General features: G+C 35.0%; 1 protein-coding gene across 1 annotated transcript in view; it reads right to left on the bottom strand.

Moving 5' to 3' along the window:
- LOC144449729 (uncharacterized) overlaps window positions 1-19,202 on the bottom strand; it is a 33,202-nt gene extending 14,000 nt beyond the window's left edge. The window contains exons 1-2 of the mRNA XM_078140307.1: window positions 19,150-19,202; window positions 13,918-14,488 (exon numbers count right to left, since the gene is read on the bottom strand). Coding sequence (XP_077996433.1) covers window positions 13,918-14,404 — 487 coding nt within the window. The 5' untranslated portion in view covers window positions 14,405-14,488; window positions 19,150-19,202. The remainder of the gene's footprint in view (window positions 1-13,917; window positions 14,489-19,149) is intronic.

Below are 19,202 nucleotides of genomic sequence, written 5' to 3'. Positions count from 1 at the left end.
ATAAGACTCAGTAATGATAACTGCAGACTGCCAAACATCATCACAATCAGCCAGTCTGAGTAGTTTTCTGCTTTCAGAAAACACCTTCTACAGAGCCGCAATAGGTTTTAATGACAAAGCATTTTAATGACAAAGCGAATGTTTTTATACATACTCTGACTCACTGGTGACCTTCTGTAGTGTCTGAGAGCGAATGTGAAACAACATTACTATAATAAATCCAGAGTGATTTTCACACCAGCTGTTTTCCTATATTTATAAAGCATGTTCCACCATTGCCACATACCGGCAGAAGCTTCTTGCTTTACGTGTACAGAGAAAAATATAGACTCATTGCCAATAGTGAACTTCCTCCGAAACAGACTGTGAAACATACTATGAATTCAGCTTTGGTGCATTTTTGGTTTTTGTAAAATATGTTCTACCAATGTAGTAAAGAGTTTTTTTATGACTAAGCAAAACATAGACTGATGACCTCCCTTAGAAACATTGCCCACACACAAAAAACATGTTCTATCATTGCTGCAAACAGGCCTAGCGTTTTTTACGACAACAGACTTCAGAGTTTTTACTGACAATCCAAAAGCCACACACATACTAGACTCATTGATTAGTGACCTTCAATAAGTATGCAAATTTTACAGCTGTGAAATGTTGGACCTTGAAGCACACATAACATACATCTACTGCATATTTGAACATGAATTCAAATTTAAACTAAGGTACTGTTAACAATGTAGTCCTCAAAAAAACATTGTTCTTTAATACTAGACTAGACAGTGAAGCCTGAGAGGGGGAACATGGCCCAATTAATTTGTAAGTAAACACTGTCTGTCCACCTTGCTAGATGTACATGTATCATCAACATAACATAAGGGACGATTGCACAATGTCACACAAGCTCAATAAATGAACATCGTTCGTTTAAGACAAATCCTCCTTCCTCTCTCGCCCTAAACGACATCACATGTTTATATATGATGTAAACCATGATGAAAACTGTAGCAGTTACACTACTATGATCGATGCTATGTAAAATCATGATGGTAAACATGAAGTTCCAACCTTATGAACCCATTTACTGAGATGATCAGATGGTAAACACAATTGAACAAAGTTCGCTTATTGAGCTTGTGTGACATTTTGCGATCGTCCCTAACATTAAATGTATTTATATCACTATACATGTATAATTCACGGTCTACAAGCACACAATTTCAGGAAAATTAATTTAGTATTTGAGATTGCGTGCATGATATGAGGAAAATTAATTTAGTATTTGAGACTGCATGCACATGATATGTGTGTGTGTGTATGCAAAGATATGAAGGAGTGTTGATAAAGGTTATTTTCTTTGGCTGTGAAGTCAATTGTTGATGTTTATACGAGCGTCTAGACAACATTTCCTATACATACAAGACACCTTGAAATGTTCACATTGCCGAATACAAAATAGTGAAAAGTCAATCCTTCAGCACCCAGTAATTTTTTTCTGAGATGACTATCTAATTGTATTTCCTCTTGTAATACAAGTTGATGGTCTGTCAAAAGTAGTCTACAAATATATTTACTTCAAAGTACATATATTGACTATTCCAATGAACTTTACCAACAACATCTGCATACATGATAACATGAACGCATGTAACAACATCTAGCCTTCTGCCCACTTTCTTTTGCCATAGTGGAACCTTTCTAGAAATACCACTCATAATTCCCCAAAGGCTTGTTATGAATTTAAAGACGTTATGTCCTGACAAGTGGGCGTTTGAATGTATTGAATGTAATCTTTACAGTCAAAGGTATCGTGTAACCATGAAGGCAGTTGCTTTACAAGTGTACAACTATGATTCATTTCAAATGAAATGTCAAAGGGCAACCATGTACCTGAAACAAACATCTCCATCATGTCCGTCAGTGTACAAGCGTGAGCTAAACTAAACTGACTTACAAAGTTAGCTTAGGGCGGCCTCTCTTTATTTTATGTTTCCTATGACCCAACTGATCCTATATATCTTTGATTCAACAAAATCATTTTAAAAGATTGACATCCTCTATGGCCAGGGTAAAAAAGATTATTGGGTCACTGATGGCAACACTGAAATTCGAGACTATTAGTATTAATTTAAGGAAATGTTTCTTAACTTTCTTAGTGACTTCAAATTTAATTGACATTTCTAGGGCATCAACGTCACACACAAAGAATTGAAAGCATCACAACATACACACGCACATACAATTTTTCCATTTTTTTCTTCCTCTTTTATCCAACCAACCAACCAACCAACCAACCAACCAACCAACCAACCAACCATTATTTTAAAGGTGTTAAACTGGCCATATAGATGAGGATTGGGTATTTATTTTTGATTTTTGATTTATACAACAATTTTATCACGGCTTCCTACTTGAAAAGTCAATGTGAAACAACATTGACTAAGTCTGTGTTTGTATCTAAATACTTTGCAAAAAAGTTAAAAAATGTGTAAAAAGTTTGTCAGAGTATGTACAATAACAAACATTTTACATATTTTATTAATCTTTTAGCCATTTATTGAGTTACAAACAAAGACTTGGCATATGTTGTTTCACATTGATTTTTCAAGTAGATATTGGTAATATTGTTTTATGAATTAAAAATCCAAAATAAATACCAAACCCTCATCCATATGGCCACTGTGATGAGAAACATAAAACTAATAGAAAGGGTCACGCTTTAATACAGCCATATCTTGGAATGTTGTGGATTACAAGGGTTGAAAATGTCAACTAGTGACTGATGTCCTTGTATTGATTCACACTTGATAAATGTTTGTTAACATCTGAACTAACGCTAGGACACTAAACATTAATTATGAATGTAATTTTAGTATATGAGATAATTAGCTGAGTCTTCTCCTTTACTTATACCTCTCTCATCTTTCATGACTAGAAGACGTCACATGACGTGGTTCCAGGGTATTTTGATACTATTCTCCAATATTTTGTTTCGTTCAGCCAAAGAATATAAAAGTGACCTATGTGGCTTTGTCTCTATGAGTTGAAAGATGAGCAGTGACAAAACCCTTAGGTCATGAGTATTTTCCAGCTGAATGAAGAAAAATATTGGGGAATAATGTAATTATATCTGTGCGAGCATAATTTATGAAATATTGGGAAGAATAATAGTTACTCTTTTTAATGCTTTGACTTATATTTCAAGGACTGGAAAACAAATGATGTATACACACATTGTCTGATGTAGAACGATTGGGGTATAAATTCCATATTATGTGTTTGAACATGTTCAGCATGGCTTATGAGTGGTATTATAGATAATACACAGAAAGAGTAAAATTATCAATTATAGCAGTCTGTATGGAAATAATGACATTTCCACCAAAAAAAGGTATGAAGATATGTGTACACAACCTGTAGTTCCAGATTTTAAAACAAGCATGTATCATTTTTTGTGACATGAAGCTATGATAGTCCAATGGCATGATATATTTTCTACAACTGAATTAATGTTCTGTTGTGTTGTGTTGTGTTGTGTTGTGTTGTGATACAAGTAAAATACATATAAGTAATGTCATGTACATACATCAATCTGATTAAAATCAGATGTAGTGTACATGGTATGAGTTCTTTTTGGCTGTTACGTTTACTATCTGACATTTGTTCTTTTGTGAACACCTGTTATATACATCTGACACACCCAAGCCACACGAGAGTGCTGAGGGAATTCACTCAACGAATGAGAAAGTGCAATGCACCAAAAATACATATGGGTACAGTACTTCAGAGCACTCTGTTCGAAAAGAACACGGGCACAAAGCGCAGACAACAATGTGATCATTATTGTTTGATGCCGTGGTTCTCTTTCTTTCAATTTCGAACATAGAGTTTTATTATTGTAAGACAGATTCCGATTGGCTGCTCGAAAGTATGAGATTAGGTTAAGGAAAACCTATGGTATTGTGTCAGATGTATGTAATGGGTGCTCAAAAAAGTACAAATGACAGTAAATGTTAACAGCCAAAAAGAAACTGCATCATGTACATGTACTCTACCATTGGATTTTAATCAGATTGTGCATACATGTACAATCTAATCTTGACTGTAAATGTTTTCTTCAATACAATAATATTGCTGATGTTATTAACATCATATATATATTAACATCATGATATAGTTAGCTGGCAATTACATTTTTCTATTTTCACTAAATTTACAATATTTCAAAATTGAAGAAGTTACTGACCGGGTGACATGCTATTTTATCATCCAAATCGTTTGTTTTTTTAAGTTGATAGAAGTATAAATCAATACAAATGTACTAAAGGTAGAAATAAGTCTGACTGGACTTTTCCTTTAAGTTGATAGCAGTAATCAATAAAAACAGAAATAAGTCTGACTTTTCCTCTAAGTTGATAGCTGTAATCAATACAAATGTACTAGAGGTAAAAATAAGTCTGACTTTTCCTTTCATTCTATAACACTTCACAAGGTTTGAACAAGATTAACGGAAATATATTTTGGGGAGGGGAAGAGAACGTTCTACCTAATAAATAATTCTTACATAACTCATCAGCCAACAATCTCCAGCTAAAGGATTGCCCTGTCATGTAAAATAGTGAGCAATATCTAGGTTTCTGAAATTCAATACATATTAAACTGAACAACTGAATACATGTAGCAATACTGATATTTGTACAGCATACAACAATAGAACGGCATAACTATGGCTGAGACTTTTCTTTGACCAGCTGAGTATTAATACAGGAATTATAAGTCCCCTGAATTAAATTACTACTATTACTAAGGTAGTACATAGTAAATTAATAATAATTATGTCCCTTGCACACAAATACTAATAAATTAACTGTTAATATAAAGTTCTTATATTAAATATTTATGACAACACATGTTGTCTTGATAAAGGAATTCCAAGACTCAGATAGATATCCCATATTTGAGGTTTAGCACTGTTTGTATATTATGGTATTATACTATGCACAATCCAAGATGAACAAAAAATATGGAATATATATTCTGATCATTCTATGTCACTGCAATGCGTGACTATGTCATTGGTTCTGCTGTGTTCGAAGTATGAGTCAAAACGTTCAAAACTGCCATTGCTTTCCCCGATTTATATTACTGGCACTGGTATAATTACATTATCCTCCAATATTTTTCTTCATTCAACTGGAAAATATTCATTTTGTCACAACTCAAACTCATGGTGACCAGGCCCCTTAGGTCACTCATATTTTCCTTGGCTGAATGAAGAAAAAATATTGGGGAATAATTAACATCTAATTATACCATGCACAAGCCAGGATATCATCTTAAAATATAGATTATACACCCTGGTAATTCTATGTCACGACAACCTGTGCTTACATCACTGGTTCTACAGTGGTACAAATATGAGTTGAAACGTTCTAATCGCTATCACTTTTTCATAATTATACTTGAGGGGGTAAATTATATTATTCTTCAATATTTTTCTTCTTTTGACTGGAAAAATTACTCACGACCTAAAGGGTCTGTCACTACTCATCTAGTGACTTAATAGTACCTCGGACCCTTAGGTCACTCATATATCCCTTGGCTAAAGGACCTAAAATATTGGGAAATGATATCTAATGATATCCTGGCAACATTTTAACATTGCAATCAATGATATATAAAACTTATGTTCATATTAATTTGTACATTGAAATGAGGTCAGATTAACCCTAATGTTGTTATCAGTAGTTTTTTCTGAGATCATGATGCCATAACTACTTATGATGTCGTAACACCTTTTAAGTGCACCCAAAATTATTTAATTTTTCATGTAGATTGCATAAGCATGATACAGCTTTCCTGGTGACTATAATGATGAAGTATAAAGAATAACATATTAGTGGTTATTCATTTTTAAAGTCATGATGAGTAATTCTTCACTTTTAATGTCAATAACACCTTCTGATGTCATAAAAACTTATACACGCACCCAACTGTTCATGTGGGTTGCTTAGCGTGATACAGATTTCCTGGTGACTAGAAATGATAAAATATGTGTCAGTATGTACAAAATCATATTATTATTAGTGATTCTTCATATGACATAACTTAGGATACGATAGAAATCTGGAAAACCACTTTAAGCTCAGTATGTCAACTGCTTAATCTTTGATTAAAATTTAAAAGACAGAATTCAAATTCGAGAATAAATGTTCATGGATTCTGGATTCATAATATCAAATGACAATTTCAACTCCGTCAAAAAATTGGAAATAAATCGCCAAATTTTTGCTGACATCTCGTCAGCGTTTCTTAGTATCAGGGGTGTGGTACAACAGGCTGTTTTGTTTTGTAAAATTCAGATGGCAATAACTAGAACGACTGACTTGGACTTTATTACTGTTCATAATAAATGATGTGTAATACAAATATATTAGGTCCCTATAGTGTAGTACTTAACTACACTATAAAATGACATCAATAAAAAGCCATAAATTGTAATAATGGTGTCTGTACATGTTCTTTACTTGCACTTGGTGATGTTGTATTAAGAACCCTTGTGAAATGGCGAGACTGTATGGAGTGGCTAGCTAATAATATCAAGTGTACCAGCATATATACAGTAATACATAACACAGTTTTATTTACTATTCCTGTGCTGTATGCCTCCCATAGGACATACATGTTGTAAAAAAAAAAAACACTTCCGGAATTGCATATTTCAAAATTGTGTCAAATATGCATAAGATAAATTTAGAAATAACAATACCCACACGTAAACGTATCCTTTGCATGCAGGGAAGTCTGATTACAATCTGATGTACGAACTTGACATGATAATTTACCTCGGTTCCTATTTCTATTGTCATTTGTTCTTTTTTTTTGTTCTGTGAGCGCCTTATACCTACATCTGACACAATACCATAGGAGTTCTCGTACAAAACGGGAGTGCTGAGTAAAATTATTTGAATGAGAACGCGTAATGTGCCAAAATATACGAGTACAGTATTTCAAAACACTGTTCGAAAAGAGCTTGAGCACAGACAATGACGTTTTCATTATTGTTTGGTGATTTTCTTTGTTTTAATTTCAAACACTAAGTGTTATATTGTAAGATGGATTCTTGTTGGCTACATTTAAGTAATACAACTCCTATGGTATTGAGTCAGATATAGGTACAAGGTGCCGTCCTGCTCACAGAACTAAAAAGAACAAACAACAATAAAATTAACAGATAAATAAATGAATCCCACCAAGTTTACTACATTTTATTTTAGTCAGATTGCCTGCAGATGTGATTCTGAATCTACTCTGCCCTTGAACACTATGGTGGGTGGGTAGGTATGTTAATAATCTTCATTTATACTGGCTAGTTCTTTACATACTAGTATATAAACACATATCTCCCAAGATGTCTAGTGAGGGCCATCCCTAATGGGTTCAGTGTTAGTTGGCAGGTAGGTAGGTAGGTAAGTAAGTAGGTAGATAGGTAACAAGTGCAGTGCACAAGTAGGGCCATCCCTCATGGGTTCAGTGTTGGTTAGCAGGTAGGTAGGTAAGTATGTAAGTAGATAGGTAACAAGTGCAGTGCATGAGTACAATGTACAGTGTAATGGGATACTCGTACATGTACATAGTCATAGGTACGGTGAACATGTAAGTAAACAGAAATTGTCTTTTTTAATATCCTTTCTATATTCTGACTGTTACAATGAATATAGTATTGCATCAATAATTTAGATGGATTCGAGTCATATTTAATTTAATAATTAGAGTTATGGGCTTGGAATCTACATCTACAGGTTACTGATTTGAGCCTTGCTGCTGTTATTTGTTTGTATAAATAGCTAGAGTCCTTTGGTAAAGTTTTGAACGACTGTGCTCCAGTCAACACAGCTGTTTAATTAAATGGGACCTGGTAGAACAGAAGTTCATGTGTAAAGGTGAATACTTTTACCCTATGCTTTTACAGAGGCTGTGTACATGGACTGTATGCTCTCAAGAGAGTAGAGGAAAGTATAAAGGGCCATTGTGGTGACAGGTTTTTTTAATAGGTTTTAAATTTTTTACAGCACTATGATCATGACATTCATTGTTAAAGGCATTTGATGGGTATTTATATACCATTATTATTATCATTATTATTAGTAGTATATCGCATCACAATGATACTTTCTACTTTTGAATTTAATCAACTACACTTACAGAGGGACAAATGTCTATATTTTTCAAAATGAGACCATTCAATGGTCTCATTTTGAAAAATATAGACATTTGTCCCTCTGTAAGTGTAGTTGATTAAATTCAAAAGTAGAAAGTATCATTGTGATGCGATATAGTGTTTTGCTAAGGTTTGGGAACCCCGGTAACAGAAAGGGGGAAAGAGGTAAAACTGGTAGTGCTTCCCATGCAATGTATCATAATTTTGGTGGGGAACCCCGGTAAAATGATGTGGGAACCCCGGTAGATTTTACCTACTTACCGCCCTTAAATAAAACACTAGATTTGGTAATAATTTTGCCAAAATTTCAAATGCTATGTAGTCCCTTCAAAACTATATTCCAAAAAGGTAACGTGATGATATTTGCCAAATTCGTTATTGTCAAAGAATCACCTTACACACCATATCACGGTTGGAAGTGAAAAAGAAGGTAGGGTTGTTGCTAGTCTGCCAGTGTATGACAGATTGTGCTTCCGTGACTCCATTCAGACTGTTGTAGCTATATTGCATTCACAACAGTTCATAGTATAGTCAAGGGAGCTGAATGTCCCTGTGTACAGTGTTTAAGGATGAAATGTGCACTTTGGATAATTTTTAAAAAAATTTACAAAATTGTAATCTATGCATTTTTTTCAATGGAAAACTGAAGTCACATTGCTAGTACAAGTAAGAAACTGAATTAATACAGTATTTTATATATCACCAAAATTCTGAACGTCAACATATATTTGCAAAGCTGGGATGAAGCAACAACAGTTAGAATCAAGTTGAAGTCATGGTCATGCAAGCAGGTCCACAATATAGGTTGTACGAATCAGACAACATTTTCATTTTGCAATCATATTCATGCAGTGAGGCTAGGTTACAGGAATCAGACAAATTTCATTTGGCCTCATCAAACGGAACAAGGTATTCTGACAACTATGTCACAGAGACTTTTGATTCAATGTTTTTAAAACGAGGGTATATGACAAATGATGGATTGATCATTTCCTGTGACGAGCTATCAACTATTATGAGAAACCAAAATAAACCCATTTTCTTTTTAAAGTCTAAAGCTTTTATTCTCCCTTGGAGGCTAACACATCATGTAAAGGTCAGCGCATATGCATTAGTCTGAAAGAAAATGATTAAAATCATTTGCTGACATTATTGTTATGGTCTTCAAAAAATAAAATTCTATAGAGGCCTGAGCACCTTCACTGGGGAAAGAAAATTAAAGGCATCCATATAATTAGTAGGTCAGTGTCGTCCCCCCCCCCCCCCCCCCGAAAGTAATCATAGAGCAGTGATAAATTAGCATAACAAAGTGTTATATTGTTATGTTAATAATTTTCTAATCATAATGCCCCTGGTAGAAAGGCCTGGATAAAAGCCTGCTTGGTGTTTTTCTGGGGAATGCAAACGCAACCATTGTCTTAGTTAGAGAGTGGTTCAAACATACTCATTACATTTACAAGTATATCATCCATGACTATCAAGAAACAAGCAATTAAACGTTATCCTTGATACCTTTACATACTCAGGGGTAAGATAGACACAAAGTAAAACACATAGTAAAACTAATGTTGTTCAAAATGATGGATTACACAAATGGGCGATAGATGAGCCCCTGTTGTGTGGATATAAGTGTAAACGCTGGAAGTCCCCAAAACATACAGTGCAAGATCATGGAAGTCATCAGAAACACCACCCTACTGTGAGTGTGATTAAACAAACTGTTAATTCAATAACTTTTATCACCATGTAACAATGATAGTTTTAATTTGCATCTATATCAGAAAGCCGAAACCTCCGTTGCTTCTGTCATAGCGCACTTTTGCTATGGACATATGTTGTCATCTGGTGTCACCTCTTCCTCTAATTTACATACTCCAACCAGAGCACGCTCAAAGAGGCAACGAACTATGGGATTATCTGTAGTTAGGGCGGCCCTTTTTATTTTTCTGTTTCTCATCTCCCGACCGACCCTAATTTGCAGCTCCGACATCAGAAAAAAAAAAAGTTTTTTTATTTCCGACCGACCCCTGAGCACAGCAAAATTGTAAGGTTCCTCATGGCATCTTAGACCAGTTCTGCCGAGGCCACGACCATGCGACATTGGCCCCCTAAAATTACAAATGACGCAATAATTTTCCCACCTTGCGTCATTTTACGGCAGACATCAAAATTATCTAAGTCCACGGCCGGACCAGGCCAGGCTCTGACTCGACGTCAATCCCACAAGAAGTATACTGACTGCATAAGGGAAAGTTTTGTTGACATCATATAAGATACAGTGACAACGCACAGTTCTATTGTTAACATAAAAAATGCCACAAAAAGATCAACTTTTATAAACTTAATCTACAAATTGAAACATTAGAGGGAGTAGATGAGACGTCGAAATGGACGTCTCTCCTCACATGTTTTGTCTATCGTCACTGTCGTGACCTCTGACCTACTCACTGACGTGTGCGAAACACTGAACTTGCTACCGGAACGAGGAACATCTATCTGCCACAGCTCAGAAGCCTGAGTAAACCAAATTTATGGGACAGGTTGTGATTTCCATTTGTTGATGGGTTAAATTAAATGAGTACATGTGTATTTTGATTCCGAAAAAGTTGTGTTGGGGGATCTTGTTGCATGATGTTGACAGTGACATGTGAATGTTGGGCACTGAATCGTCAATGCGTGATCACTGGCATGGCCACTATAGACGGCCGATGCATGTGCGCCCGGTCACACATGAAGAACGAACTTGTTGTGCAAATCAGAAAAAAAATAATGTGGTATTTACAGAGCATCCCAACTTTGACGTTGTTGATAGTTTTAGTTAAAGATTCAAGTTCTGAGTTTCAAGGACACCTAATGTCAGCTTTCCGTATCAAGTTTACAGTATGTAACTAGCTATGCTGTCATTTGATATAGCAGGACCAAATCATGATACACAGCCAGTAACGGTTAATTAATAAAAAATAAATTATTTTAAAGTTTGTTTGACTATTATTTGTAAGTTTTTCGTTCACATTTGGTACTTTTTAAAGTCAGGGATTTTTTTTCTTCAAAATGTCATGAATTTGAAGAGGGAATAATAAACACAGCAGTGTACTAACAATTTTAAAAATGAAACAAGTGGTTACAAGTTTAGGATTTCTCAAAGTTTTTATTCAATCGTATGTTCACTGTGACTTATTTTGAAGTTGTTCTTTGTCCTTGTCTGAAAAAAAGGGAATTATAAATTTGAGCACAGCTATTCATTGATATTCAGATTAAAAATTGTGACTAACTGGCTGTCCAATCTTTCTAAACAATATATAATATACTCTGTAGAAATGACTTAAAATTACATAATCTTAATTGCCTTCTTTTTCTAAGGTGTAATGTGTAGTACACAATTTTCAAAAAATAGCTTACTGGGAACTGTTATTATGAATGGAATTTTTTATGTAGTTAGGTAACGGTCTATACGTAATGGAATATCTCAGACCACAGTATCTCTAGTGGTCTGGGATAATTTATATGAATATTTCATAGACAATAATAATTGACCCCACTCCCTGTCAAATGACACCACTTTTTGCAACAAGGGGCCTTTGTCCCCACTTGTTGGAAACCTTGGCAGAACACTGCCGTCTACCCCCCCCCCCCCCCCACCCCCACCCCTTTGTTACATCAGAGCAGCATGTGTCTTTCATCATGGCTGAAGCCGTTGAGGTTTGATGAGGGACAGGGCTCGAAATTAATACAGTCGCGCAGTACATTTTGCTGCAATGTAATAATAGCTCAGAATATTTCCATCATTTTCAAAATTATGCTTAAAATTGATAAAAGTCATACTGCATTCCTAATTTCTTGACCAGTTTTTAGCTTTAAATCAGTTATACAATGTATCATCGGGGAAATGATCGACTTCATGACCCATGACATGCATGATTCCGATGTTTACATTATTACTTGTAATTACTTTTAAACAGTAAATCCCAAAGGAGTTCTGAGTTCTAGAAATGTTTACATGTTATCTGGTGGATTATTTTGACAAGTTCACACTGAAGAAAAATGTTTCATAGAAGTAATGATTTATATAAATAAAAATTCATCTCGCACACTGATGACAATCATGTAATAAGTGTTTCAAAAAGTTACACACTGAAGTTCAAATTGGAAAATCTGAAAATAACTTGTTAACGATGGCAATACCACTTTGATTAATAAGACGAATGTATTAGTACTCCTGATAATATCATACAATAGTTCATGGCTACAGATATACACCCATCAGGATGATAAGTATTCAATCATCTTCTTACAAAGTTGTTATACGGACTTGTCAACCTTGCTAAAATGAAGGAAAGAGACTTGTAACAAGGAATTCAATAAAGAGAAGAGAAAATAAGTTGTAGAGAGCCTGACAGGACAGAAAGGAGAGAGAATAGAACTGAAAAAATATAGATTTTTTTTTCTTGCCCCCTTTTTTTTTTATTTCGCCCACCCGCCCCGCCTGACTATTCCATTGGAGATGAGAAACAAAAAAAAAAAAAACCTCACCCTTATCATAAGTACCTAATCTGGGGTGATCGATAGAATAGTCCTCCTGTAAGGGTCCCAAGACCAGATTATTTGTGATTACACAGAATATGACAATATTTTTACAACACTGATTGATTCATATTCATATTTCCCATAATGCACCATTCAAGATGGAGGGTTTGCAAGGTCATGAACCTGCCATCTTGAACATCATGATTCAAGAATGGTGCATTCTGGGAAACATACTCTCATTCATTTAATAATATTACAGCAATCACAATTATAAACAGTTTTGTCACAATATTTTGAAAAACAAATAGTCTAGTCTTGTTTACCCACCCCTCGCAGGAAGGTTATTATCATTCTGATCACTCTAGATTCAAAATTACTCAAACTACAAATGATCCCACAATCCTTGGCATCTTGAGTTTGGATTGTAAACTGGCTATTGGTATATGGTGTACTCATAGACCTTGGAGTGAACCATTTAACTCTAGGGTCTATGATGTATTGGATAAAATGTGCTATATATGTATTAACTAAGGAAAAGAATACGTCCATAATCTAATTTCTGTACCACATTTTGGCATACTATAGTCTAGTTCCAGACAGGGACAGTATTACATATTCAGAGGTGGAGTCCTGGTTGGACCATCCTAGCTCCTAGAAACATGAGAATGATGATGACAGCTTGTCAATTTGTGATGGATTACTACTGACATGCGCCGTTCGCACTTCGCTCACTATGGGGTAGAACCACAATGTAGAACCACAATTAACACCTTTCGTCAGGGCCTTGACTAGACTGGGAAAGTGATGACGTTTTTAATATGTAATACTGTCCCTGTTTGGAACTACAAAACGTAGACTAGGCATACTACTACATTGAAAACTATTGTCTTAAAATATTAATCCTCAGATTTGAAGTTAGATGTTTTTTCATCTCACCAAAATTAAAGCTACACTACATGTAAAAGTAAGATTCATGGCACCTCATGCATGATACAAGTTTTCCATCCAAACATTTTTGTCTCAAAGTATTGACGAAAATCTCTGAATGTGTTGCGGCACTTGACTATACAACTTAGATGTCTTCTAAGATCGAGTTCTTCTCTCGCAACCACAGTCCACAGTCCACAAAGACATATTTCCACCACAAAGATTAGAGTAATCCATAACTCACATACCTTTCTTTTTCTTTTTCTTCTTTTTCCTCTTTTTCTTTGCGGTTCCAGTATCACCTGTGACCTCCCCATCTCCAGAATGTAGCATATCTTCGCTGGATTGCACCTCACATCTATAGCCTCTATTCTCCTCCTCCTCACTCTGCTGTACAGACTTCTCTGTACTCAACTGCTGTTCTACTTGTTGGATGAGGTTTGCTTCAGTGATGGGTTCAGCTGGAGGACAAGTAATACTTGCACTGGTACTGCCGTTATTTAGGAGTCCAGCGGCTGACTTCATCACAGCCGGAAATGACGGTGGGTATCCAAATGGTGCACCTTCTTGCTCACCTTCCCATGTATCGTTTTCATCTTTGGTTACAGAGTCTGAATGTTTGAGTCCCTTTCTGGATATGTCACTCTCTTCAGTTAGATAGTCCTGACTGTGTATACTACTGGTGCTACTAACACTACAAAGCCCACTGTCTACAGGGTCAGTGACAGAGTTCATGCTGATGTAAAATTGTTCTTTTTCCCTGAATTCTTCCTGTGGAAGGTCAGCTAATTCCCTTGCTGTTTCTTTTATAATTTCAACCTGGAAAAAAAAAAGTGTTGCAAACAATACCTTTAGAAAGAAACATACCACTTTTATTAAATATAATTGAAATATTTTATACACCTTCTATTTCCTTACAACCGTATGACTTTCTACAGCTATAATACAGAAGAAAACCTGCACCATTTCCTGCCTTAAATGCCAAGTTACATTAAAAAAACATTTCATATTTTCTGCATTTGAATTCATATTTGGAGACAACATTATATGGCTATCCCTGAACAAATGTTACAAAACATCTGGTGCCACCTCATACATTGAAAGTGTTTTCCTGTAATCGAGAACAAAATATGACCAGCTTTGTGGGTATAGAATGACAATTGATTTTAACAGCTATACTCAGAGTACTAAAAATAGGAAAATTTATGACACAGAAAATATGCATTACTGGTGGTAGTGTCTCTTAAAAATGCAAACTAGATTAACATTAATGTTGTTAAAGTAAAATGTTGGCAAATTGGGATTAATATTTTACTTTGAAAACTAGTAGTCTGGCAGAGTGATAGTCTGGATGCCAACATTGTTTCCAACTAAACCACGTCTGGTCAAAGCCCCTCAATCAGCACAAAAAGTTATTCATCCAATCAGTGAATTCCAACTGTGGACATTATGTAACTGCCCCAATAAACACTAGACCTTTATGAGGGACTGTGTGGGTGGCTGTGGATGAATTTTAAACTGCATCTCATGTATCTCAGGACTTCTAGAGTAATGACTTTGACTATACTGTGAGTGGAGGCCCTGGTATAAATCAATTAACGATACCGTATAGGAATTAGACTAGCAGAGTGATAGAAAGTAGACAAAGCTGGTCCTGGACAAAGGAATGATCCAAATTAACCCTTGTAATTCCACAATACTGATAGGATATAGTACTAATCCAAGACTGTGGGATTCAGACATTTGGGGTTTAACAACTATAATTGTAGTCTGTAAAGTACGCCGTGACGGGGCACCCTCACACATCGGCCAACCCACGTCACGACATATCTTACAGTCTACTATAATCGTAACACCACTCAAAATTAGGGTTAGCTCAGGGCACATATAGACTAATAAACATCACATGATAAACAACCAAACTTTGGGACAATCACATAATGTCGCACAAGTTCAATAAACGAACTCCGTAAAATTCCCTCCTTCTCCCCCTGAATGAACGTTCACAGGTGCAACATTGACACATTTGTATATGATGTAAACCATGATGAAAATTGTAGCGGTCACACCACTACGGTCGATGCGATGTAAAAACATGATGGTAAACACATTAAAATACTACTGGAAACCCAATACTGTATATCATATTTGAAGTCAATTTTAATCAACTTATCAACATCTTGGTAGTAAATACAGAACCTGTTATAATTGAAGGTGTGAAAGTTTTCAAAATTTTGGTTAGAAGTGCGAAAATTCAGTTCAACGATAGCATTGATCAATTTGATGCCAGACCCAATACCCCTTAAAGGAATGAAGACAAATGAAGTTTGTTTATTGAGCTTGTGTGACATTGTGCGATCATCCCTTACATGGTGGTAGTTTTAGATTAATGGATATCAATAGAAAACTGTAGATGAAAGTATTCACTTGGCTAAATCTGACTACCAAGCGTAGGAGTTAAATTCACGCCCCGACCACAAACACTGACCTTACAGGTCATCAAACAGATATGTTGGTAATGTACATATATTGTAATATAATTTGAATCTGCTGGATTTAGCAGGTTGGAAATTTTCTCCTTAAGAAAATGGAACTTATGACTAAATTGGATCTGTAAGTTAACTCTATATGATGAAAACTGTCACATGGATGACTACTGTTTGGATTTAGAAAAACACTGGGAACATTCCAATACACAGGTTAAAATTTTTTCAAACAGTGCTCACTATGAGAGCCAATTTGGCAGGTCAGAAACATGTCATGACACAGAAAATAATCGCCATTTTATATCATCATGTTTAATACCTACATCAAAAATTGATTCCAAATAAAAAAAAAATCTGATTTCATCTGACATGGGTTGGCCCATAACTGATCAAAGTCATGCAGTGAGTATTAAACTGGAGTTCTTTTCTAAACACAATTATGTCCATCTGGTCAGTGAAGGACTGATTTTTTAAAATATACTGATATTGTTACGAAATGCATCATTACATTACATGTATGTACCAGTTTACTTCCTTTCATAGTACACATGATACTACATGTATTGGTATTTGCACTGTGAAATTATAATTAACATAGATTGTATACCTATACACAAATAAGCATATTATAAGCATTCCATGCACATGAAAACACTTGAACATATAGTGTTCGAAAAGGAACGCGTGAGAAAGTCTAAATAAATCGATGCAATGCGACGTTTTGAAAAAAAATTATTTTTCAAGGTATGCTAGGCTTGACATAGTTGGTTATAAACCTGACTATATCTGAATGTTATGGAATAGAACGACAACCGTGCGAGATTGAGATAGACGGTTATATGTGTAAAAAGTTCTAAAATTCATACGCACTAAAAAGAACAGACAAACATAACCATAAGTAATAGAAACAAAATGGTGACCCCATGACGTATGAACACGAGTTTGGATATGCAGGGGTATTTGCGGTCATGCTTATGGTGTTTACGGCTGAATTATTCATTTGCTTCATTTGTAAAAGTATGGTCACAGAGAACATATCAGAGAACACACTCAGGCATTCATGCAAATACCCTGAGTACAGAGTTCCTTACATAATAATGCACTCGTGTCTCGTAGGGTTCACTCCTGTGTCATATATAAAGGTTAGTGTGCTACATGATGGAAGCTTAATTGAGAATTCAAAAAAATATACCCTAAGTTTTAAATCAAGTTACACTTAACTTCTATTTTAAGTCAATATGAGCACAAGCTATCGGAAACACCTCAAGCAAGACACACAATGACACTTCACATAATATTGCTCATAAACTTGCCCTGTAATTTGTCAAACTTGCTGTTAATCACATTCAACAACTTACCATGTCAAAAACATTACATTCAAGACAAATTTCTATATTTTAACATGTGATATAGTTTACAACAGTCTGCTGTATTACAATGAATTCTTTTGTAATTGAGTTCTATGTTATAAATTAAAGATAGAAACATTGACTACCGTAACACCGGTAACACAAAATTTCACTTTCTCCTGGTACTTTATAGTCGTCATCATAAATGTCACCTGTGTTTACTAGTATCTATATTTATACCACAGGCTCTACATATATGTATACACAGAGCCATAATTAATAATGAAGGTACACATGTCGTGCTAACCTCTCTTTGTATTTCGGCATTTGTACGAGTGATAACAATTTATCAACTGTAAGTCTGAGTGGTTTATGACGACAACAGAAAGATCACAGCGAAAACATACAACATAAAATCTATAAATTTAACGTCAGAGAACAAACTGAAGTATCCGACATGGAAGACAGTAATGATGCATGGTGTTATACAGCAATGGCTGGTTTCAAAAGCTCAGTTAAGAGGATTTGGAAAATCTCCCTTAGTAATGACAATAATTTATATGCAGTATGAAGTCTTGTAGTACGTATGCAGTTTCAATGACACCTACCATTAAGCATATAATTCCAAGGCCACAACATTACACAATATATGCATGTGTCACACAGATATAAAATTATCCATGTAAAATAAATTTTAACTGCTGAATAGCTGGTTGAAACCTGTCATTATGGAAGGTCAGTGTATTGTGGGAAATATTGGAATACAATGGATACTACTGTGTACCAGGACAGCGAAAGATGACTTAGCAGGTTTAACTCATAAGTTATACATTTATAATATGATGAAAATTATTTATCAAACAGGGGTCAATCAAATGAATGGGGACCCCCCCCCCCTTTTTTAAAAATGTTTTGAAGTGTCCCGTAATTGAAAAAAAATGACAAAAAGGAAATTATTATCTGTGTTGTAAAATCCGTTTAACAAAACAAGGAGAAAATATGCTATATGATTAATTTTGTATTATCAGGGGTACTTCACTCAGATATTGTCTAAATTAAATAATACCATTATAAAAATATTAGTGACATTATCACAGGGTATAGAAAACTTGCCTGCAATTATAAACTAATTAGCCGTTGTATATGGTATGTAATCTGTATGTCTCTATCTGAAGAAATTCAAATCCAATACCACAACAAGTTTGGAACTCTGCTGCAAATACCTCTGTACATAGCTGGCATGTTGAAAAGCATTTTCTCTGCGATTTTTTTCTCTCTCGTTTTTTTCCCCAACTAACACAGTGGTTTCTGTTTTTAGAGAGCTAATTTGGTTTGACTCAAACCAGCTATCTGTATTTGAGTACCCTAATGACAACAACAATACACCATATCAGTCAGTAATAATATGTCTATTAAGCGTAAGATAACGACTGTAACCTGTAACATAATCAAATTCATCCATGTTGGCGACAAACAATATGGAAAACTATGTGTAACGCAACGGTAATGTGCTATGCTCACGTAAAACCTATTGAAACTTGAAAGACGCCCACTTGAACTGAAAAAAAATATTTCTACTAAACCGAAAAAATATTTTAAACAAATAAACGTTACAAAAAATGCAATTAGGATGAAAATTTCTTACTGGAAAGTTCGGGTCGGTTGTCAGAGCGAAGTGTGTGCGTGTTAACAGGGCAG

The sequence above is a fragment of the Glandiceps talaboti genome, chromosome 18, assembly GCF_964340395.1.
Source record: "Glandiceps talaboti chromosome 18, keGlaTala1.1, whole genome shotgun sequence".
Classification (NCBI taxonomy): Eukaryota; Metazoa; Hemichordata; class Enteropneusta; family Spengelidae; genus Glandiceps; species Glandiceps talaboti.
This window is presented reverse-complemented; position numbering and strand designations above follow the sequence as displayed.